General features: G+C 41.7%; 1 protein-coding gene across 13 annotated transcripts in view; it reads left to right on the top strand.

Annotated features, from left to right (window-relative positions):
• FYN (FYN proto-oncogene, Src family tyrosine kinase) overlaps positions 1-24,539 on the top strand; it is a 140,854-nt gene that overhangs the window by 78,676 nt on the left and 37,639 nt on the right. For 9 of the 13 annotated variants that reach the window (XM_065056671.1, XM_065056678.1, XM_065056681.1 and 6 more), the window contains 3 exons: positions 7,477-7,611; positions 22,682-22,939; positions 23,543-23,639. In XM_065056671.1, the coding sequence (XP_064912743.1) occupies positions 22,693-22,939; positions 23,543-23,639 (344 nt within the window). In that variant the 5' untranslated portion in view covers positions 7,477-7,611; positions 22,682-22,692. The remainder of the gene's footprint in view (positions 1-7,476; positions 7,612-22,681; positions 22,940-23,542; positions 23,640-24,539) is intronic. The other 4 variants (XM_065056675.1, XM_065056674.1, XM_065056679.1 and 1 more) reach the window with 1 other exon arrangement.

Genomic DNA, 24,539 nt, shown 5'->3' with positions numbered 1-24,539 from the left:
AAGAAAACAAAAGCACCAGCATATAAAATATAGTTCTGGGAAGCTCACAAAGTTGGGACTGTTTTCTTTCACTGACATTTATGCTCCTGGCATCTGAAAAAGCTGCTCTGAAAAAATATATACAAAACAAAACATGTAGCCTCATTTTTCACACTCAAGAAAATCTTCACTGAAGTACGTGCCCAAATGCAAACAAGAAGCAGAAGCTCCAGCCCAGCCTTGGGGAAATCTCCTACATTTCGCAGTCAAAATTGCCTTGCCGGAAGAGTACACTGCTTGCGCCATAAACAAAACAAAAGTTTTTGAAGTATCCCTTGATTTTGTTTATATTTTAACTCCCCTACCTCTCTAGCACATAAATATGAAACAGGTAGTGCGGCCAGCTCACAAAAAATGCAGGATATAGTGGAGAGGGTTTTACTAGTTTAATGGTTTTCAATTACTTTCTATCTCCTATGGAAGACAGAAAACAAATGAACTCTGGGTATTATTTCTCTACCTACACAATTCAGTTCAGAGTACTGTCCTTTCCTGACCCGTCTGTTTATCCCTTTTCAAGAGCTCTGGCAATAAGCAGTCGGCACCGACCAATCAGTTTGTGAATTCTTTGGTGCTCAAAACTCCCCAGGTTCACCAGCCTACCTGATGCAGATTTTTCCCTGAAGCAGTATAGAGTCTCTTGCCAGCTTTTAGCTTGCAGGCAGGAGACAGTTGCTTGTGGCTATTTATAATTTATGATATGCTTGCATTGTTGGTCACAATAATAAATGGGATAAGCATGAGAACGCTTGAAAGATTCCTCTTTAATAAAAAAGCTACCTCAGACTTCCTAAATGAAAAACTGTTTTTGCAAAAGCAGAGAAGTGAAGCGTAACAGCCAGGTAGGTTTCTTTGTTCGGCAGTAGAAACTGAGTAACATCCATGGACAGGTGCAGCACTTTGCGAAGGCGTTGTGCTGTTTCCCTGAATGCAGCACAACTGCCATTTTCTTACAGTCTGCAACAGTGAGGGTCAGGGCCACCACAAAGACCCTTCAAAACTGACACTTCCTTCTCCATGTTATGTTGGCATCTTCAGGAAGTGTTCTTAATTCACGGGAGTTTTAAAACTATGGCATTGACACAAAAACTACAGGGCATAGATAAGACAGGCTCAATAATCTTGAAAAGATAAATTTTAAGACCATTTACGTAAATGACTTACATGAATGTGAATGCAGTACAATGGCTTGAGGTGTTTGAACTGCAGTTTAGCTGCAGGCTTGTTTTGTAGGATCAGGGTAAATAAAAACCTTGGCCTTGAACTAATATCTGTGTTTTGGAACAAACATCTCAATGCAGTACACTGCAGAAGGAAGGAAACAGAATAGAAATTAGATCACTTTCCTTTCCTGCATTATTTCTTGTAAGTGTAGTCTTCTTACGTATGGAATACACATTTCCTGTTGTAAAAAAATTGTAGCAGCCTGCAGTAGCCAGACAACTGATAACCTACTGTCGCTGAAAACTGGAGTCTTATTAGATGAGCATTTTTAGAGGGAAGTGTTCAAAGCCTGCAGATGATCAGATCTCTCGTGCTCTGAAAAGATAGTGAGCATGAACTACATAATAACTGCTGTGATTGTCATAACAACTGTAGCTTTGCAATATGGAAAAAATAATAAACTTTTACTCTTCATACAAATGGCAGTGTAAAGATACGGGTGCACTTGGTTCTCACTTTTTGTTTTGTATCATCTATGCATTTAAAGGAAATCATGTGGGTATCTTATCCTTACTTTTTCATATGCCTTAATCATAGAGTGTGGGTGCTATATTTTTCTCTGTCTACAGTAATACTGATTTGTAACGCTATTCTACAAGTTGTCTTACAGCACCATTAAGTCCCAGCTGCACTAACTGCACTGTTGCTGTACTGCGATAGCAGCCACAGAGGTGGGAGTCCAACTTAATAACAGAATCATCAGTCACAGAATGGTTTGGGTTGGAAAGACCTTTAAAGACCATCTGCTCCAACACCCCTGCCCTAGAAAGGGCCATCTTCCACTAGATCAGGTTACTCAAAGCCTTGTCCAACCTGACATTAGACATTTACAGTGATGGGGCATTTGCAACTTTTCTGGGCAACCTGCTCCAGTGTTTTACCAGGCTCATAATAAAAAAAAATTCTTCCTATGTCCACTCTAAGTCTACTCTATTTCAGTTTAAAACCAATGTCCCTTGTCCTGTAACTACAGGCTCTAGTAAAAGTTTCTCTCTGTCTTTCTTATAAGTCCCCATTATATATTGAAAGACTGCCATAAGGTCTCTCTGGAGGCCTTCTGTTCTCCAGGCTGAACAACCCCAACCGTCTCAGCCTGTCTTCTTAGCAGAGGTGCTCCAGCCCTCTGGTCATTTTGCGGCCCTTCTCTGGACTCGCTCTAGCAAGTCCAAGATCTTGTTCTAGGGACCCCAGAACTGGATACTGTATGCCAGGTGGGGTCTCATGAGGACAGAGTAGAGGGGCAGAATCACCTCCATTGACCTACTGGCCACACTTCTTTTTATGCAGCCAAGGATATGACTGGCTTTCTGGGCTGCAAGCGCACATTGCCAGGTCATGTCCAGTTTTTCATCCACCATAGTCCTCAAGTCCTTCCCTGCTGGGCTGTTCTCAATCCCTTCATCAGGCAGTCTGTACAGATACTGTTGATTGCCCTGACCCAGGAACAGGACCTTGCTCTTGGTCTGGTTGAACTTCATGAGGTTCACAGAGCCCCACTCTTCAAACCTGTCAAGGTCCCTCTGTATGGCATCCCTTCCCTCAGGTGTGTCAGCTGCACCACTCAGCTTGGTGTCATCCACAAACTTGCTGAGGGTGCAACTCCATCCCACTGTCTATGTCATTAATAAAGGTATTGAACAGTACTGGTCCCAGTACAGACCTATGAGGGATACTACTTGTTGCTGATCTCCATTTGGACACTGAGTCATTAATTACAACTCTGGATGTGGCCATCCAGCCAATTCCTTATCCATTGAATAGTCTATCCATCAAACCCATAACTCTCCAACTTAGAGACAAGGATGTTGTATGGGATCTCATCAAAGACCTTACAGGAGTCAGGGTGGATAAAAATCACTAGTTTTGGTTAAAGCCTTCTTCCAAATCCTAGTATTTGAATAGTGTTTCAACCACATTTTTGCATCTTGACAAATGTTTTAAAAAATATAACATGACAGCCTGAGAAATTAAAGGAATTCTTTAGGACATTCAGTCATATTTTTGATCAGACTTTGACATCTGACTCTCTTGAGCAGCGATTCCAACATTCTCTTTCTGGATAGTTACGCAAGGGGCAGGATACCATATGCTCCAAGGACTAAAGTGTTGATTCACAACATTTACACAGGTCCCAACATAGCTGAAAAGGTCCTACAGCCTCTGATGTTTAGCCAAACTGTGGGTGACACTTTGTGGCGACATTCTGGGAGCAGGTTGCTTGAAGAATGGTGGAAGAAGAAGGGTGAAAGTCTCTTTACTTTGTGTAGGGGTAGTTTAATGTTCTAGATCAAGTAGTTTCAGCAGCTGTAACTCATAATCACTCTTCTCTCAGAGACCATGGTTCTTACGGACATTCAGAATGGTAGTTTTTATCCGTCTCTTCATTGTGGTCAGATAGCATGTGCAAACTCTTGTTGTGGTAGAGTGGCCCACACAAGTAGTCATATTGGCAGTCATATTGAAAGCAGGTCTGGAGGGCTGCTATAAGGTCTTCCTGGAGCCTTCTCTTCTTCAGGCTGAACAACCCCAACTCTCCCAGGCTGTCTTCACAGGAGAAGTGCTCCAGCCCTCTGATCATCTTCATGGCCCTCCACTGGACTTGCTCCAACAGGTCCATGTCCCTCTTATGTCAGAGGCCCCAAAGCTAGACACTGTACTCCAGGTGAGATCTCTTGAGAGCAGAGTAAAGGTGAAGAATCACCTTCCTTGACCTGCTGGTCTCACTTCTTCATATGCAGCCCAGGATATGTTTGGCCTTTTGGGCTGCAGGTGCACATTACTGGGTCATGTTGAGCTTCTCATCAACCAACACCCCCAAGTGCCTCTCCTCAGGGCTGCTGTCAATCCATTCTCCACCAGCTTGTATGTACTATATTATAATATTGTTGTGAGGAGTCAGAGCTAATTTTGTAGATTCCCATTTTAGCCTTAGTAACAGCCATACCACATTTACTGGCAAAGAATTTTTTATCCACCAGTACTGCAAACTCAGGCAGGGACCTGACACCCAAACTGGGAGAGCAGCAGCTTGCTTTAAGATGAGGTAACTATGTTAGTAACACTTTTGAATGTACTATGGCCATAAAGGACTGAATTAGCTTGTTTCTGGGGCTTTATATTAATGTTCTCTATGAAACAGATATTTCATGCATGTTATGTGCAAAGAGCTAATTACATATACAAGTCATGTAAATTTAAGCTATAAATGAAGTGCTGTGTATACAGCCAAATGATGCTTTAGAAGCATTTGTCTTGGATCTCTCTTTCTTAAACAACATGTATTAGTTTTGCTGCTGAGACGTGGGCATGTGTTTGGCTACATTTGGGGTTGTGCTTTGTTTTCTCTCATTGTTTTCTTCAGTGAGGAAAGGAGAATGAATAAACCTCTTTTCTGGTCTCTGTGGACGTCAGCACATTCGATCTGCCTGCGTCCCAAAGAATTATGTCAAAGCAATTGCCTGCATTTGTTTCTTAGCGTGTTCTCCAACAGCACTGTCGCTTGAGAGTCAAACTGGAATACATTAAACTGGAATTGGGGCAGAAACTGCAGCCACCCTCAGGTCAATGACGCCTCTTGAGATTCATGAAAGTGACACTCCTGAGGTTCATTGCATTAACTTCCATAGCATTTCTGTGTCTGGTTTGGGTGACTTACAAAGGCGGATTGGATGGTTGGTTTCACGTTCTCTCATTTATTTTTTTCTCTGTGTGTCTGGAGTAAAAGGACGGGCATGGCATCTGACTTATCTCTTAATATTTCAAAAAGGTTTTTTTTAAATCTCTATATTAAAGCCATTTCATTCTATGTAGTTTCTATGTGTTTAAGTTTAGGAAGATTATTGGTTACTTCACCTGTAAAAATAAATTTGTGGAGTCTAGCCTATGTAATCTTTGTAATTGTACATCTTTTGACATAAGCAAGCCTTTACAAGGCTTAAACACACAGTTGCACATGTGCTTAACAGACCGTACTAATGCTGTAGGATGTAGTTTGGGTTGTACCAGAGGAAGAAGGAGAAAAATGCATCCGGGAGGACAGTAAGTATCAAGGTAGACAAGTACACAATTTAAACTGTACTTTAGCAGGCTCTAATTCAGCTTTTATTAGTAGTTCTGAAACCTTGCTCTTGATCAGCTTTCCCAAAGCTTTTGTTCTTTTAGTTGCCAATCAGTTTTGAGTGTTGAGATCTCTTGACAGAAATACCAGGTATAGCAGAGATCAGATGTGTGTACGAATGCATGTGCATCTATATGTGTGTGTGTGTGTATATATATATAAATATATATATATATACAAATCACACCACACTTGGACAGGCCTTTTTTCCTCCTTGAAATTTTCACAAGCTTTCTTGCTTTAGTTCATTCTGCAGAAGTTTTGTACTGCAGTAGTTTACTTAAGATGGGATGTTTCTTTAATTTTTTGTAACCTAGCACTGAGCTTTTACTATGCTATGCATGCTATGTGCAGGCATCACTTAGTGAAAGTGGCTGGAAGTTTGAAAAAAAGTTTCTTTTTTCCTACCTGGTGAACAGAAAAAACTGTAGAATCTTAATTAAAATATGATTAAATGTTTGTATGATATAATGCCTTATAAATCTCTGGAATGGCATGTGTACCAATACTGAGCTCAAGTAATTCGGATTATTTTATCTGTTTTATTTGCAGAATTTACACTTCAGCATTCAGTCATAGGTGGGTTTATTCCAGAAGCTTAAAATGAGCTGATGCCAGCAGCTGGCACAAATCAAACACTCCCCATCCTTCCTCACTCCTGTACATTGATGGGATTAATGCTTTCGGGCCAAAGACCTAGGTTAAGACAGGCAGTATGGATAAGAGCTTGCACTGCATCCTTTTAAACTGCCAAACTTACATATTGGCAGGCTCTGGGATGAAGGAAGTTTTAGTAGCTAAGGCCTCTGGCCAAGCGTGTGGTCCTTAGGAGCCCACCTGCCAGACCCCAGCCATGGGACACTGAACCAAAAGCTTTCTTGGTAGCACCCAGTTCCCTCAGCAGGGTGAAGGGGAAGGAGAAGGTCTGGGTGAGTCAGAAGGTGCCCATGGGAGCAGTGCTTGCATCCACTCATGCTGCTTAAAGACGCCAACTTGCTTTCCTGAAGAAGGTAGCTAGTCCATCAGTTCATCCCAAAAGCGTGAAGCTGGGAGAGGAAATATCTGTGAGGTATGGAGAAGAACTCCTTCCCTCAGCCTTATTCTCTGAGGTCACCTTCTGTGGCTGGGGGATACTGGAATGGGATCCCAGGCAGATCTCTGGGATGAGAGATCTCAGTAGCACACAGCAGGTGAAGTGAATTGCTGAGGCGAGTCGTCCCAAGTACTCAGTGACAGAGCTGTAATAACCTCATCTGTTTCCTATAAGTTGTTTCTGTGTCATCTCAGTGTGAGGAGCTTTGTACAGTGAGGTTTTGTGTGGAGCCAGGTGCTGGGAGTTCAGAGATGGCTGCCTGCAGATACTCCAGAAGATGGACAGTTGGGTGTCATCTGTACTTAGATGGCACCTCAGCCCCCTTGGAGGCATTTTGTAGGCCATGAGCAGGAGGGCTGCCAGGATTACTACCTGGAGAGAGGAGCAAGTGTTTCTCAGTGGAAACACAAAGCACTGATGAAGTGACCACTCACCTGACCTCCAGCTTTATGCAGGCAGTAGATCTCACCTGAAGGAGCTCCTGCGTCATGCCTGATAACCCAGGCTGCATGGGTGTGCATCCTTTTTAAATCAAGTAGGGTTATTTTCACAGCTTTGCAGAGATGGACAATGCATCACGACCTGTGGTGCAAAGGGTTAATCACTGGTTAATTGCCCATAACAGATCATTGCTAAAAAAGCAAAACCAAATTGACTGTTCACAGTCTGGGTTGGATTAGTTTCCAGTTCAACAAGTTTTCTGCCATTGCTAGATTAGAACACGCTGTTATCAAATTTATTCCCCATATGAATACTCTCATACTGTGAATAAAATAACAACATTCCCTTTAAGCTTTTTGTTTATAACAAGGCTTTCTGTTACCCAGTGTTTTCAGTTCTTTAATCTGTCTCCCTTGAACACTCTTCCAGTTCTTCCAACACTTTATTTGAAAAATGGAGCAGCAGAACCTGCTACATTATTCATTGAGCAGAGGAATGAGAGCCAAATACAGTGTCACTGTAACCTACCTACTCATCTTCTGATTTTCTTTTGTTTGTACAGCTCAAGCTTGCATTAGCCCTTTTGGCCACAGCCTTGCGTGGGGAATTCATGTCAAGCTGATTGCCTCCCAGGACCCCCGGTCTGATATTCAGTTTCTGCTTTGGAGGATAGAGTCCTCTCTCTCCCTCTCATCCTGTAAGTATGGCCTGTCTTCTTTATTCTAATAAGGGGATTCTGCACTTGGCCATATTGACACCTAAACTGGTTTCTCCCATCTTTCTACAGACCCCAGTTGCTCTTGTCCTTTAGTTGTTTGTTTTTTTCTTGTCCCCAGTCTAGTATCTAGCCATAATGACTTAACTCTAATCCAGGTCACTGGTAAGGCTATTAAATAGTAAATGGATGATGACCAATACCTGTGGTAACTCAATAGAAAACCATCTGTTTGCTAATAAGTAGTTTCTCATTTTCAGTTGCATTTTGACTTCCTTCATTTATCAACTTTTTAATACATTTTATATGATTGTGGACTCAGAAGTGAATCCAGTATAAAATATGTTTGAGATTTTGGCCTGACCTCATACGGTTCTCCACCTGTGGAGTTCTGCTTTCCATGTACAGATGAAGACACTCCGTAGAAGCTTCAAAGCATTCCATTTCTTCATAAATATATTCTACAGAACAAGTCAAATGACTTAGACTTGTAATATTGTCAACAATGCTGCCTTCATCAAGTGAACTTGTAATTTTTGCAAGAAATTACATCAAATTAGTTTGACAGGATCTATTTTCCTTAAAGTCAAGTTGATTGATTTCTATTATAGAGCTTTTTGTTTTAAGATTTTAACTGAATCTTACGTTAATTGTTCTGTCCTATGCAAAATATTGCAAACTCAGCCAATAGGCCTGTAATAACTTTTTACTTTTCTTAAACAATGGCCCAACATGAGCTTTCCTTCTTCCTCTTGTCCTTCTCAGGGGCCCAGAACTGCTTTAGATGCAGCACTAGCAGCTCCAAGGCTAGCTCTCTAAAACCTTCTGAGACAAGTTGATTTCTAGCAACTAATCTGAAACACCTAGAATCATGTATTTGCTACCTGTATTTGTCCCCTCTCCAGGGGCTGTTCTGGTGGGAAGTTATTTCATCATCATCATCATCATCATCATAAGCAGATCGTCTGGCCTTTTACCTGTGTGCTATATAGAAATATTTATTTAATAACTTCTGCCACTGCTGTATTGTTATGAATGATTCTACCACTTTTTGTGTTCGGGATTCAACTTTCACAATCTGCTTAGAAAAATAAATATGTGTATGATTCTATCTGCTTTATTTTTTCCTAGTATCTTCTAGCTTCCTCTATATAATCTTTATTTTAGCTTTTTTACTCATTATTATCGTTTTCTCTTTCCACCTTCATGTGTTGGTTTTGTATATAACATTTTATATGTTTTTTCGCTTCCCTGGTAAATGTAGGGTTTTTTCATTCTGTGTTATTTTTATCCAACCCAGTCTTCTTTTCATGGTTGTAACATTGTAGACATTTAGGAAACCTCTTAAACCCTTCACAGATGTCAGCAACTTTATGTACGTTCTGTCTTCAGCCTGATTTGACTCCCATTCACTATAGTTTTCTGAAATTGCCTCTCAGCATGCACTGTGATTTTAATTTATGTCTATATGAAGAGGATATGTTCATGTATTGCCTAAAATTTTGCTAGTCTGGATTTGATTGCAGACAATGCTAATTATTTGTACAGAAAGCATCAGTCCCTTACAGTCTAAACAGCCAGTAACCTTCTGGTTTGTGATCACTTCCTCCCTTCTGAGACAAGGTCTAGAGCAGGGATTATCTGGTTCCTCTGCTGAACCTCAGAGGACTCACAGGCCGTTCATGTGTAGCTATGCTGTACGACCAGCAGTGAGTTGTGCCTGTGTCAGCACTGCAGGTCCTGCCTGTTGTTGTCCCTGGATGGACCGGGAGCAAGTCATATAATCATGGACTAGTTTGGGTTGTAAGAGACCTTAGAAGGTCATCTAGTCCAACCCCCTGCAATGAGCAGGGACATCTGCAACTACATCGGGTTGCTCAGAGCCCCATCCAGCCTGGCCTTGAATGTCTCCAGGGATGGGGCATCTACCACCTCTTTGGGCAACCTGGGCCAGTGTTTTACCCCTCTCATTGTAAAATATTTCTTCCACCCTGGTAGGGTGACCACTGTGGGGTTTAGCTGTATGTGGTGGAGTTTAGCTTCATCCTACAAGTTCTTCACGTTGTGGTCATTGTGCTGTGAACTGCTCCTGAATGGTCCATTCGCTTGGATGCTGCAAGGCCTATACTGGTTATGACTCGTTTAGCTAATTGTCAAGAGCTTTAGTCCAGAGGGTTAGGAACGTTGATCTTTCCTTTAAATTAGCAATTAGTAATTTTTCATTCATAGCATTTTGGAAAGTACAGTCATGTTTTAGTGCTAGTGACATAAGGTCTCTGGCATAAATTGTTTGGATTGAATGGCCCTGAGATAACACAAGGGTTTTTATTTATACTTATTGTATACAGGTGTTAAAGAAGGCCATCATCCTGTGCACTGCAGTGGTTCCAATGGTCTGTAACAGAAACTAATTAAGACTCCATCTTCAGTGTATCTTGATACATAAATATCAAGGTTACTTACTTCCAAGCTGTCAGTCACTCAGACATCATTTGTGACATATAGGGCCTGTCAACTCCTGTCTTCCATTTGGACTTCTTAAATTGGTTACAACTAGTTCCTTTAATAGTCTGATAGTCTAAATCTAGCTGTTAGTTTTCCGAAGTGTTATTTTGCGTTGCTACTCTGCAGGCAGAGCGTCTATCCATTTTTTCAGATGCTTATAATTAGCATATTGGCAACTGAAAAGGGTCATCTTCTTACAGCCTCTGCTTCACACTTGATATCATGATTTTGTGCTGAATGTGCTTTTGGTTGCTTATTCAATCTGACTTGCTCAGCCAGCCTGGCTTACAGGGTGTGCTTTTGTTCCCTATCAAGTGGTCACTTTCTCTTTACAACATGATCCACAAATCTGACAACTGTCCCCCCTGCTGTTTACCTAGTTGTTAACTTCTGCAGTCTTCAGCTTTTTGTCTTTTTTGGTGCTAGGAAACAGGAAGTCCAGAGAGGATCTCCAGGTCTCCCGAATTATTGGCAGATGTGTAGTCCACCAGGTGTATTACAAAATTATCACCTCCAGTGAAACCCTGCCTGTCTGCTTCAGACTACCATCCAGTCCTGCATTTTCCTTTTGTGTCTTAAATGCAAAGAAACAGAGAAACCTCTGTTGTTTGCATTTTCCTCATGCACTGCTTTTTTCATTCTCCTGATGAGGATGGTTGGAGCTGTCCTCAGGGGCACTTTAGGTCAGTGCTTTTCAACTGCTTATACTCAGAGAACCAATTAAACTGGGGAGGGCATGCAGGCAATGTGAGAAGGAGTTCAAGCACCACCAGCAAAATGCTGGCACAGTGTCCAGGCCATGTGTATTTGCTTGGACATGTGTGTGGTGTGGGGCTTCTGGGTGACCTGATAATTTATGGACCCCAGTGCTCTCTGAATCACATATCAGGGAATACCACTGTAGATAAAAAACCTGCGTGCTTGGTTGAGCAGATGTCCACTTGGGCCAATATCCACACTTCGTTCTCTGTGACTAACAGGATATTCAAGTTGGTTTTTAGAGCTTTGCAAATGTATGAACCTTGAGAAAGAATGAAAGAGGGAGTGAGAGAATTAAAGAAATCACATCTGGCTTGAGGGGAGGGGCTACTAAAAAGCATTTCCATCTACTGTTTTTGTCACTCACTGAGTAACGGAAAACCAGACTGAAAGAGACTCACCCATCCTTCTGACCAGAGGCAGTGCCATGCCTGACAGGTGCTTGTCTAGCCTTCACATTGCCTTAGGCAATGTGCTGCAGGTTGTTTTGCTGTCCTTGCCAATAGAAAGGATTTTCTTCCCTGACACCTAACCTAAATATCCACAGCTTCCATTTACTCTGTTATTTCAATGTGACTTTCTGCTTAGGCTATTAAGGATTAAAGTAAGACCTCCTATATAACTGTTTTGAGGAGGTTGCAGTAGCTTTAAGTTAAAGGATCAGGTTATGGACCTGTAGCTTAGAGTCACTACATATGAGCATCCCTTGCAGATAATTCCCTGATCAGTGTGTGTAATGACCTCAAGTTCCTGATGAAATCAAATTATCTCTTCTACTTGCCCTCAGACATGGGCGTAAAACAGGACTACCATATGCTTAGTGATACTTAGGTATTTTGACCAAAGTGGAAGGGTCCTGTAGCTGTTTGCTGGCTTCCTTTGAAAAATGCTCACTAACCCAGCAGGATCTTTTTTCATGGTCCTTAGATGACATCTAATCCCTTTTTAAGCCCCGTCTTCTCTGGTGAGCAGAAGGGACCTTCCCTCATGATTTTTCCTACCATCACTCCTTTGTTAAACTCCAAGTCCTTTCTCTTGAAGCACCTGTGATGTTCTCCCATGTTTCTTGTTGGCTCATTCTCGTCCTGGCTATGACATTCTAATTCAAGCAGTGCAGCCACCTAAGAGTCAAGGCAGGCTAAAAGTGAAAACTCATCAGTCCTACAAACATATAAATGCAAAGAAAAAGAGGAAACTGCATTGAGAAGGCATCTGTCCAGCATTATTGTTTTGTGTTCCTCTGTTGCTGCTATCTTGAATGTTGGTATCCTTTCAAGAGACAGGGAGAGGGAGACAGAAGGAAAGACAGAGAGAGAGCAGCAGGCTTTTTGGGGCACAGGAGCATCTGTATCAGTTTCAGTGCTACCAGAGGTAGCAGTGGCATGTGGGCAACCTTGCCGGGCTTTGTGATACTTCAGGGTCCACTCTGAGCTGAGCAATACTGATCTACTTTTGAAAGCAGAGGGACTTTGCTGTGGGTCACTGGACCTCAGCAGAAGCCAAGAAAAGGAACAGTATCTTCTCTTTTTCCTCCCATTCTTGTGAATTCTGGCTCAGTTCCCCTCCTGTTACTCATCTCCTGCTTTGCTGATTGCCCCATCCAGGTTTGTGTAGGTTATCTGTTTCTACAGGCATTTCCAAGCTTTTTGACATTAGGGACCGTGTGCGGTTAAAAGGTAGGAGAAACTGACTGCAAACTTCCTAGAGGACATCCCTGGTGGAACAGATGCAGCCTGCAGTGGCACAGGATTGTAGAATGTGGGGAGTGGCAGTTTATAGGGTAGCTGGCAAAACAGAGTTGAGAATCATTGGTTTACAGAGTTGAGAATCATTGATCTTAGTGGCCTCATGGCTGGACTGTATGCATCAACACTGTCACTCTTCTGTAAGACGGAATGCAAGTTAGGACCAGTCTCCTTCCACATCCCATAGTCCAGGGTGTTATTCACTACCATTTCAGCCTCCCACTCTCTCGTTTTCCAGATTTCAAAATCTCTACCAAAATGGACTAGGTGTTAATGTGTCATCTTTACAATCCTGACAAATTCATCTCCAGGCAGTATCTCAGTTCTTGCCTGTCTAGTTAACATGGTTAAACCTGTGTGCCTCTGAAGTTACATTTCAAACCAAGTGCATTACTTACGTATTACTCACTGTGGTGGGTTGACCCATCCAGCAGCTAAGCCCCCACACAGCCACTCACTCACTGCCTCCAGCAGCGGGGAGAGAATTGGAAGGGCAAAAGCAAAAGAACTCGTGGGTTGAGATAAAAACAGTTTAATCAGCAAAGGAAATAAAAAGAAAACAAGTGATGCAAAGGCACTCTCTCACCCCCTCCCACCAGCAGACCAATGCTCAGCCATTCTCCGAGCAATTGCTACTTTCAAAAAACTACCCCCAAGCTTTTATCGCTGAGCAGGATGTCGCATGGTGTGGAATATCCCTTTGGTCAGTTGGGGTCAGCTGTCCCGGCTGTGTTCCCTTCCAACCTCTTGCTCCTACTCACTGTGGGGGCAGGCTGAAAAACAAAGAAGGCCCTGATGCTGTGCAAGCACTGCTCAGCAATAGCTAAAACATGGGTGCATTAATAGCACTGTTTTGATCACAAATCTAAAGCACAGCAGGGTTCAGAAACTTAGCCCCATCCAGGCCCAAGTACACTTGCCTAAGCTGTCATGCACTGAAACCACAGCTGCAAGAGTTGTGTTTGAGAAAACAGATCTCACTAGTAGCACTTTTTTAGTGGGGGTAAGTGTAGGCAGAGTTTTTGTGTCTTCCCGTTACTGATGCAGACAGTACCTTCACCACTGTGCCTGCTCACTGGCCTTTGTCACCATGTGGTTGTCACCTTGTTTGGGGTTGCCACCTATAAGCTCTTTGCTGTTGTAGCTGAAGCCAGCTGCCGTGATGCCGAGAAGACTGGGGATTTCTTTGCAAGCTGGCTGCAGGCAAATTTTTGTTTATCTTTAGGAAGGAAAGTATTTTTATCCCAAATGTAACGTGACAAATAAGGAATTTAAATAACACTTCTAAAATATTAGCAGTAGCAACCTAGGTGAAATGAGAGCCACTTCTGGAAAGAACAGCATCTGGAATGGTCTCAAAGTAAATCATCTCCTGATTTGAGAGTCAGCTGCTCCCATTTCCTTGCTGTCACATCCTCCGAGTTCTTCAGTCACAAAACAGAAATCAGGCAGGGTGGAGAAGAGGTTTGTTTTATTTGTGCATGGGCAAAGTTGGGTGGGGGAGGGAGCAATGGGGTTTTTTGAGATCAAAATCTTTCTCTATGCCTCTTATATACTCCAAAGAAGCAAACAAACAGAACTTCTGTTCTGCTTCCTTTCCCCCCTTCCTTCCCTGCCCATCCCGATTCACATTTTGCATTCTGCTCCATGCCGCTCCCATGCTGTGGATCTGACAAGCACCCATTAATCCCAGGTAGATTCTAAAAATAAGAATTGAAGGAAAAAAAAATCACAACAGTGTGAATCAACGTGCAATCATCTTTCTGTTCTCTTAATGAGGGAAGAGAAAGAGGAAATCAGTGGAGACACTGTTTCACTTCTTTGCAAGACAAAATAATCCTGGCATTTGCAGCAGTTGTTCTCTTTGGTACAGGTTTTGTAATTTATACACTTAAAAGGCACTTAAAAATTTGGGCACAGTAGTTCAAAATTCTTGTGCACACCATCCATCCATTTCTCTCTGCTAGTGAATAGAGCTATCACAAGCAGTCTGATGAAAGAGGAACGGACTTTGAAATCATGCTTTTGAATTTACACGATTTTCTTGCATGTTACCCAGAATCAAGGATAGGTCCATCTTTTGGGGCTTTTAACTGTACAGTAAGCTGTGTGTTTACAGTGTGCAGCTGCTGCCTCTAACTGTTAATTTCAAAGCTTCCTTTAACTCATTTTAAGAAAAAAAAGAAAGAAGAAAACATAAATGAAGATTTGAGTCTGACTTGCTCTTTGGTGTACGAATGTAAAACCGGCAGGCCTTCCTTCTCAAGTTATCTATGAGTAAACTTCTTTCTTTTAGATTACAAATTAAGTTTAATTGTTGGTGGGAAAATAAAATGTCTCCTTAGAACTGATTTTTCTGCACTACATTTTTCTAGGGCACCTTTTTTCTTTTAAAGCAGTAAAAGCCCGAGACAGTGTAAGACATAAGTCAGTTACTGTTACTTTAAGAGACTGCAATGTGAGAATCTTCTTTAATCACTTATGTTTTGTTCTGGCTTGGTTTTGCTGAAAGGGGTGTATCACACAGAGAGAAGAAAAGAATTTGCTGGGTTTTGAAAAAGATGATGCCATAACTTTAACAGACTGGGCTTGCAAAGAAGCTTCAGAAAACAGAAAGGGTGGCAACATGTGTCCTTTTGGGGACAGTTCGGGGAGTTTGTTGTCTCTTCTTTCACCAGTTTCATTGTCTCTTCTTTCACCAGTTTCATTGGGGAGCTTTTAATTATGGCTACTCTAACAGCTGCATTGTGCTAATGTATCTTCTTGTGGCCTTGCCAGGTGACTCCCTCACCAGCCAGCTACCAGCCAGTCCTACCACCACAACTGTCCCTCAAACAAGCACCACACATGGACACAACTATTGTCTTTCCTGCCCAGCTGGACCATAGACTTCCTTTTTCTTCTCTAGCTTGTAATAAATAGAAGGTATAGATATATAGATAGTAAATAGATTGTCTAGGCTGTAATAAATCTCTTGCTGCAGAGGGACCATTCCCCACCAGCAGAATGATGGGTCATTCTGTCAAGGCAGTCATCGCTCTTTATTCCTGGCATTCAGTGGCTACCCGCCCTGCTCCATGGACAGCTATGCTAACAACATCTGGCAGAAACCAAGGTTCTGGTTGTAGTTCAATGAAATCCTTCAACATGTACCTTCCCTTTGCCGATCCTGGACTCTGAGGCTGGCTGAAATTAAACAGGCAAGAAGAAGCCCAAATATTCATCTTTCATAACTGACTCTTAGTTCCAGTCCCAAAGGGGAAAAAGGGGAGAGGCAAGCACAGTGCTATACTTTACAGACATGTGTTATGACTTAAACATTGTCTGTAGTGTCAGGAAGCTGTCTTTTCCAGGGCCACGTCCCCAGTCGCTCAGTCAACAGGGAGGAACAGCAGGGCAGAATGTGGCAGTTCAAAGCTCTTTGCAGGCTCTGCCCTTCTCATGGCAGCAGGAGCTGCCCGTTTTTCCCTGAATCTCTTGTGACACCATTGTAGAAGACTTCCAAAGCAACTTTATGCCGACAAGAAACAATGGTAAGAGCTCTGGAGCTCAAAGGCATCTGCTTTGAGCCAGAGCAGTATGGCAGCAGGAGCTCCTGTCAAACTGCTCTTCCTATTTCTCTGGCCATGGATGTCCATTGACACTGAGCATTGGCCTGACTTTTGACTGCTGCAGACAATCATGCAATTAAACTGCTGAGGTTTTTCTACTTAGCCCACTAAAACAGAGTCCGAGGGTAAAGTGCTAAAGAACTCTCTTCAAAAATCAAATGAATGCAGCCCAGGCATTTTTCAGTGCTGTTTTTCTCATGGAAATGCAGTTTCAATGCAGGAGTTGATCCTGATACATCCTGATTCTTGACTATAAGTTTTGCCCTCGTGTTTCTGGCTTTTTGTTCAGGAATGCGACATTGTATATGTGAGATTTTTTTGCATGTCTTCAATAGTCAAAGAACATCCAGCAGTAGTACTGTGTCTTCTCTGATTTACATTTTTTTAATGCAATATAATGGATGTGATGCACAGGTAGGTTTGCAGGCATTCTACACAAATCCCCGGTCTCCAGCCTCTTTTAAGCATGAACCAGATCTATCACATTGCAGTAAAATTCTATTATTTCTATATCAGGCCATTAATATAAAAAATTATATGTATATATATAGTAACCCACCAGCCCAAGAAATAATGAATAACACCAAGAAATAATGAATAACACCCAGCAGTTCTAATTACTTTAAAGCATTTTTTGTATCTTTCTGATCTGCTTTGTGATTCCTACAAATTGTGAAATCACTGGTCAAGCTGGAATGAAGGCAGTCCTCTAAAAGGTCCTGGAGTTAATAGATATAAACAAAAGTAATGCAACAAGTGTTGCTATTTTATTCCATCTTTTGAATTTGAGTTGGCTTAAAACTGACACAGAATGAATTCTGGGAATCCAAAATGCTCCCATCAGCATAGATGTGAGTCAAAGAGGGGTCAGCAAGCAGACAGCACAAGAATTACTGATCTACATAGGACTAGTTTTAAGTGTCTGTTTGTTGCCCAACTTGGAATGCTTAATGACTTGTTCCAGTCAAAGTGGGTGAGCAAGATTTTTCTGAAAACTGGGGGTTTTAATGTGTCTCAGGCTTGTGTTTCAAGACATGTACTCCATGAGTTTCTCTCTAGGGAGCTAGTAATAGTGGCATGGAAGGGAAGACATTTCAAATTCATGGTGAATTTCTGTGTTGATTATTCCTCCTATCCAGCCTGCAGGAAGCACTGCAGAAAACTAAAGTCTCCTTTAAAAATTTTTGTAGTTCTTATTCTTGGAAAGCCTTTTCTGTCTTTCTTGCATCTTCACAGTAACTCAGAATGTGGCATTTTGAATATTAAATCCTACTGTAGCTCATGAAATTTGGCTTATTTGATGTCACAGGCTGATACTTCTGTGGTGCTTTCAGCAAAACATAAACCACCAGGAAGATATCCCTTAGAGAATATATTTCTCACAGCCATGCTGGATGCAACCCTTGTTTTGATTATTAAGCATGTTCACCACAGAGACTGAATAAAAGCAAAGGTTTTTGTTCTTCTGATTCCCTTTTAACGTAACTGTTTCTTAACTCAGCCTTCCTGCTGGTGCTTTTCAGTCAAGATCTGGTCTGAAAAAGACAATTGACAGTTACCAGTCATCCAGCCTTTCCCTCTGTCTTTCACTGAAGGAAGTTCTCCTAAAAATATACTGTCAAATTTTATTCCAAAGAAAACCATGGAGAGGAAGGAGGATGCAGTGTGCTGGGTCTGAACCTTCTCCCCATCTCTTTGGCAGGTTGGAGGCCTCTCCCAGGGTGGTCCCCTTTCCTAGGCAAGGCCATAGAGGACAGAGGCCGTGGCATGAATAGGAAGGTGCAGAGTAGACCGGTGTCTCCCTGCATCTCCTTGTACCCTGCAAAACTTTTTAAGGATCCACTTTCTTCTACAATACTCATAAAAAGCAGGTTCTGAAGAGATACTGTGATTCGAAGTTTCAGCCACGGGTTCCAAAATCTTATGGAAAAACTTCTGAACCTCTGAAGGAGTGAATTTACACCAGTCTTCCTCCCATCCATCTTTTCCTGATGGTTTACAACTTCAGGAGCTAGACAAGGCTTGTCAATGCCTCTTTCTTTTTAAGTATCACTTTTACTTTTAAAATAGAAGCATGAAAATTCACTTTTCCTGGTACTCCTGGACTTCTCCTAGGCTTCTGTTAGCTAACAGAGGACTGCTTTTGGTTTTGTTAATGGAGTAGATGTCTGGCTTTGGTGAATATTTCAGTAAGACTTCCATTTTGTATTGAGAACCAACAACTCACTAGAAAAACTGAAGAAGGGTGATTTATTATAATAATAGCATTAACATATCCTTAGCCTTCATCTGTTTCCTTACTGAAAGTAATTAAGGTGCTATGATTATATAAATTATTAGTAATGATATCATTAATTTTATATCTCTGCTGAATAAAGTTTCCACCATGTGGGAGGAAACTACTGTTCTGGTTAGGCTGATGTTGGATTCCTTGCAATGTAAATGTTGAAGTCCAAGAAATATAATAAGAGCAAGAAAGGAGACAAATAACATAATAGTTATTTTCATTTGTCTCTAAGGAAGTCTCAAAAACCACGTAAATGTTTTATGTTTTCATGAAAACACGTTTTACATTGCCCATAAAAACGCAACTTTAAATAAACAAGTTCAACTTGCTTGCATTAGAAAAGTTTGTTTTAATTAGACTAGTTACATACCTTTTAACAATACCAGTGTCAAATAATGGCAGTGTTGCATGACCCATAACACACATCTGAGAAATGTTGCCTTTCCTAATGGAAATGAAATAAAATCTTGTTCCCTTACCGAAAGTTGCGCAGCATGTTGGATGAACAATGTGGTGTGCTTGTCTCTAGAGAATTCAGTGTAAAACAGCTCCAGATTTTGTTTGGTGATCTCAGAACTGTCTGAATAACTCCAGCCTTCCACAGCTCCAAATGCTGACATGCAGGGAGATGAAACTTTCAGATATTAAAAGCCTGCTCTGTTATACCGAAGGAGATTAGTTTTTTGGAATCCATTCATTGACACAAAGACTGATGCTGAATGGAGGTTATCATTATTGTCTATGAAACCCCTGAGTTAGCTGAAATCACTTTAAGCATTTACATGCATACAAGTACTCTCTCACTTTTAGCTGACTCCCCATGATGTTGGTTTGTTTGAGCCAGGAACAGACAACTTCAGGGACTTGGCTTGGAAAGATGCATGCATGTCACACCCTCTGTCACATTTTACAAGAGGCTACAATCAAACAGTCTTTATACTTGGATTGTCTAGACACTGTGACAAAGTGGGAAAGGGCAAGTGAAAGAAAAAGCCCTTTTTGTCAGTCATTCACTTCGCATCAAATTCTCCTTCCCTGTGTGCTGCCAGTGCCAGCAGCAAGACAAAGGGAGCAAAACCCAAACAAAAATCAAGAAACTGATAATTCACTGGTTTTCTATTCATACCATTCCTAGTAAAAAGAAAAACCTCAAAACATTATTTTTCTGAAACTACCAGGACATATGTATACCATTTCCTGGTTTATTCACTTTTTTGAATTAATACTTTGAACAATTTTATTTTTGTAGTTTTAAGGTTTTCCTCATCAATTTTCCTCCTTGACATGTGTAAATGAAGTGTGTAGGTCTGTCTTTTCAGCATTTGTAACTTGTTAGATGAAATCTTCCCAGATTTCAGTAGAGTTTTTTTTCCCTGCTCAGCTGAGTTTGCGAATGAGCAACAAGAAAACCCCTTTCCCTCCCACTGCTCTTCCAGGTTTCGTTTCATGTTTCCCATGTAATTTTTTTTCTTTCATTTTCTTTTCTGCTTTTTCCTGTGAAAACACATGGGAAAAAAATAAGTGGAGAAACAGAACTGGGAGGGGAAAGAGAGGAAGCGATAGAGTTTCACAGGGAGGTAAGGTTGCAAGCCAACAAAAAGGGTGCTGAGATTCTTCTTTAAATAGGAAAGCCTGCATATCACTTAACTGTTTTGAAGTGCATATTCCAGCACTTGCACCTTTTTTTAACTAGTCTATTGTTAATGGCTCACTCTGCCATGTTTGGAGAGTCTGTGCCTCTCTCTGGCCTTTCTCCCTTGCTGGGATTTCCCTCACAAATTCTTGGCACTGGGAGAGGCTGGGAAAACCTCACCTCTGAGTGACATCTCCAAACAGAGGGGCTCCAGAGCCAATAATTGGTAATGGGTAAAAGCTGTGTGACCCATAACTCACGCATCTGAGAAATGCTGCCTTTCCTAATGGAAATGCAATAAAACCTTGGTCTACCAGTGAAACAGCAGAGAGATCTGCACAAGCAGTTTTTCACTACTGATACGAAGCTGGCCAGGGCACCTCTGCACCCATTACAGTCCCTGCAGGGTCACCTGGAGTCACTCGAGGTCCTTGTGTGGCTGGACAACCTCGAGCCTCAGCACCATACCCTGCACCTCCAGCACCAACACAGCTACCAGGGTGAGCGGAGACTGGAGGTCAGCACTGCTGCCAAAGCAGCAGCAGCAACATGTTTTACAGCCTCTGGGCTGTTGGCCTCTGCAATCTCCTTTCCCTCAAGCTTTGCTTTACTTTCTTGAGGGATCACACCTCATGCCACCCACTGAGGCAAGTGGAGGGTCAGGAGTCCTTGTTTCTGTTCATCTCTTCCCATTTGTGTGAAAAGACTTAAAAGTTTTAGTGAGGAAACTCTGCTGAGTGGACGAGCTGTCTTGAAGGAAATAGAGAAATGTAAAAAGGGCTCCTTTAAGTTAAGCTAAGAGCAAGAGAATAGACCTGTGCTAACTGCAGGCAATACATCTCAGGGAAATACATTTAAATGGTGGTTACTTTTCTGAACAGGCTTGTAGAATAACTGGCAGTATCTTCAAGTTGTGGAATATACCTTTCAAATGAAGGGGGTTTTTATTAGGCAGATCACATTTAGGAAGCAGGTATCCAGACTGTGGACTGTCATAAAGAAGCAGGGAGCTACTGCTTAGTTTTTCAAGCATTAGCAGTGGAGGAACAGGCTTCTTCTGAATCCCATGAGTTTGTCAAAACCAATTTGTTGTGTTGCTGTTGGAGTAAGGCATGCAAAATAGCCAGCTTGGCAGGTAGAGAAAAATGAGGATATTTGAAAAAGGATATGTTTGTTGTTTACCCTAAATGATGGATATTGGCCTAAATGTGAAAAGAAATATATATAAAAGAGTGCTTCACTACACGTTCTGTTTGGGTTTTTTTCTGTCTTCTGCATTTTCTCCCTGTCTATTTATATATTCTGGGCAAAATATGCCTAATAATTATCTTTTTAAAAGATTTTGCCATTGTCACTGCACTTGTTGCAGCCCTAGTGTTTAGAATATATCGTTTGTGTGCCAGGTTATCCACAACGTTCACCATACTGGTTCAGATCAAGGGAGCATCCGGACAAGTATCTGATTCCCTAGATTAATCAAGCTCAGCTTCAGAAATTCTGATTTTTTGTCTATATTCAGCTTGAATCAATAGGAAAAAGTTCAGTAACATCAGCACATGGATTATAAGATGTTAGAGCTGACAGATGAAAAGCAATACCAGCTAACAGGACTTAGCTCGGAGGGCTGCTTCTAAGATGTGGCAAGTAACCCTCTGTCTCCCTTCACCTAAAGAGAGGTAGGCACCTAAAATTAAGAGAGATTAACCCAGGCCTGTGTAGTGCCTCATGAGGGTGCTAAACAAGAGGTTACAAAAATTAAAAAGCTGAGTGCAACCTTTTCCAAGCTGCACACTCTCAGTTTCTAATTTTAGGCATCTGGACTTGGAGATTAGCATTTGATGTGCTAATTCCTCCATGACTTGTTCTAGTTTCTTGACTCATATATATACTTTGGCAGCCTGACCATCGGCTACCAGTAGGCTTTACACTTGGGCTTGGTACCATGTGAAAGGATGCTTTCATTTGGTTTTGTTGTGCTGCTTGATGAACTCCCTACTACCTTCCTGTGCCGTGGTAACCATCGGCACATTGCTTCTATTTTTCTGGCCATCACACGGAGCTCCAACGGCAGAATGAGTTGTAGCGCAGTTAGGTGAGGTCAGCTCTTGTGTGGTTGGCAAGGTCAAACATCAGCCATAAGCTAAGCACCTTGTTTTGGAGGGCAAACCTTAACACCTTCAGCTGCACATTTTGGCTGTGGCCTTTGCCTGCCAGTCGTGTCCTCCTGGTGAAGGGTGAGCGAGAGGGGTTTCATCCTCTCCTAACTCTATGCAAGCCATTGTCCAGCAGGACCACCTTCCCCAGGCCTTCATGGGAAACCACCACAATTAAGATTTCATGTGAGCTTTTCCCAAAATGTTGCTGTTTATGTTCAATGTGCTGTGTTTTTTTTTTTTTTCAAAGTACTTAGTTTTTGAGCAGTAAACTTAGCTTGATGCTCATCATCAGTGGATTTGGGGGAGATCTGGTGAACATCAACAGATGAATACCTGTCCTTTCCTTCCTCTCCTAGGATTTTAGATAATGGGCTGTGTGCAATGTAAGGACAAAGAAGCAACAAAACTGACTGATGAGAGGGATGGCAGTTTAACTCAAAGCTCAGGCTACCGCTATGGGACAGATCCCACTCCGCAGCACTATCCTAGCTTTGGTGTGACTTCAATCCCAAACTACAACAACTTCCATGCCACAGGAGGCCAAGGACTGACTGTGTTTGGTGGAGTCAATTCCTCCTCTCATACAGGGACACTGCGTACAAGAGGAGGGACAGGTGAGTTTCAAAGTCTTTCAGTGCTCTTAGTGAGCATCAATCACATAATTACAGCAGAGGCATGAGTGTCTCAACATGCTACTGTCGGGGAGAGTTAAGTCATTAAATAGTGCAAGGAACTAAAGGTAGGGATGGAGCTGGGTCTTTAGCCTTACCTTTGCTAACTTGCAGGTGCTGGTTCACTTGAGGGAGTGAGAAATGATGTATACATGCCCAGTTTGGCAGGCTGACTGCCTCATCCCTCTACCAGGGAACAGAAAGTGTTGTCTGGGCCAGCTCAGGTAATTCACAGGAAATTCTTGGCATGGCCATGTCCAAACTCTCTCTCTCTTCAAATCCCCTTTGCCCACTTGCGATCCCACACTCTGTGTGGGTACCAAACCAAAAGTATTAGTGACTGTACAGAGTCAGAGAGGTGGCATGCCCACTGGCTGCATAAAGACAGCAGGATTAGTGTGGTTGTCCAAAAAGTAGAAGGCTTCAGTTTATTTTGCTCCTCAGCAACTGGAGTAGCTTAAATTTGGTGTAGCCACCTCATGTCTTCAGGCTCCTTTCCCTCCTGTTTTTTGTGACGAAGTGTAACTCACCTGTCTTCTTCTTTAGGTGTAACTCTTTTTGTGGCGCTTTATGACTATGAAGCAAGAACAGAAGATGACTTGAGTTTTCACAAAGGAGAAAAATTTCAAATACTTAACAGCTCGTAAGTTTTAGGATGGGAATATGCTTTTGAATATTTTTAAATTTATAATGCTGATAATTGTATTTATCTGCTTATGTTTTTAGTGAATGTAGCGTTGGCTATTTGAGATACATAGGGGGTTTACTCTGTGCTTACTTGTCTTTGTATTTAGTGCAGTTTTTAAAAATTCTTTATTATTAAAAAAAAAAACAACAAACCAACACTTCAACCACACACAGCTTTACTTCAAACATAAGCATTAGATTGTGTGAGTCACTGCTTACATTTCAGAGTAAACTCACATTTAGAACTGAGAGTACCAGCTCTGTACTTTACCAATAGTCACAGAAGTTCTGCAAGGCATGTACTAACACTTTTTGCAATCTGCTACACAGAAACGAGCTAAAAACTGATTCACACAAGAGACATTACCCAAACTTGCGTGCCAAGTTCAAAACCTTTTTTTTCCTCTTTTAAAGGCAGGTGATACAGTCAGAACACGCTAGGAAGTTCCGTTAAGTGAGAATCCACCATTGCACAGTTGCATTTGGCATGAAAACCACACTTCCATCCTGGAAATCGTCAGCTTAAAATTAATTTTATTAACTGCCTGTAGAAAAAATCCCTTAGCAATTTAAAAATAACATTGAAAGCTTACTGTGCTACTGACCTATATCTGAACATCTTGTAAGTCTTGGCTAAGAACATGAAGTTGAAGGCTCTGTGTTATGTTCTGTATTGCTATCATGTAGAGATAGAAATGGGTTAACAACCAAGTATGTCACTTTCTAGCAGCTTTGTGATATTGCTCTCATCTTTTTTTCTTATACTTTGTGACAGTGAGGCAAATTCATCCCTGGTGCAACTCCTGTTAATTTTAATAGAATTCCTGGGTTGGAGTTGGCTCAATGTGTATTAAAG

The sequence above is a fragment of the Columba livia genome, chromosome 3 (genome assembly GCF_036013475.1).
Source record: "Columba livia isolate bColLiv1 breed racing homer chromosome 3, bColLiv1.pat.W.v2, whole genome shotgun sequence".
In the NCBI taxonomy this organism is placed as follows: Eukaryota; Metazoa; Chordata; class Aves; order Columbiformes; family Columbidae; genus Columba; species Columba livia.
The sequence above is the reverse complement of the archived record's forward strand: the minus strand, read 5'-3'. Positions and strand labels throughout refer to the sequence as shown.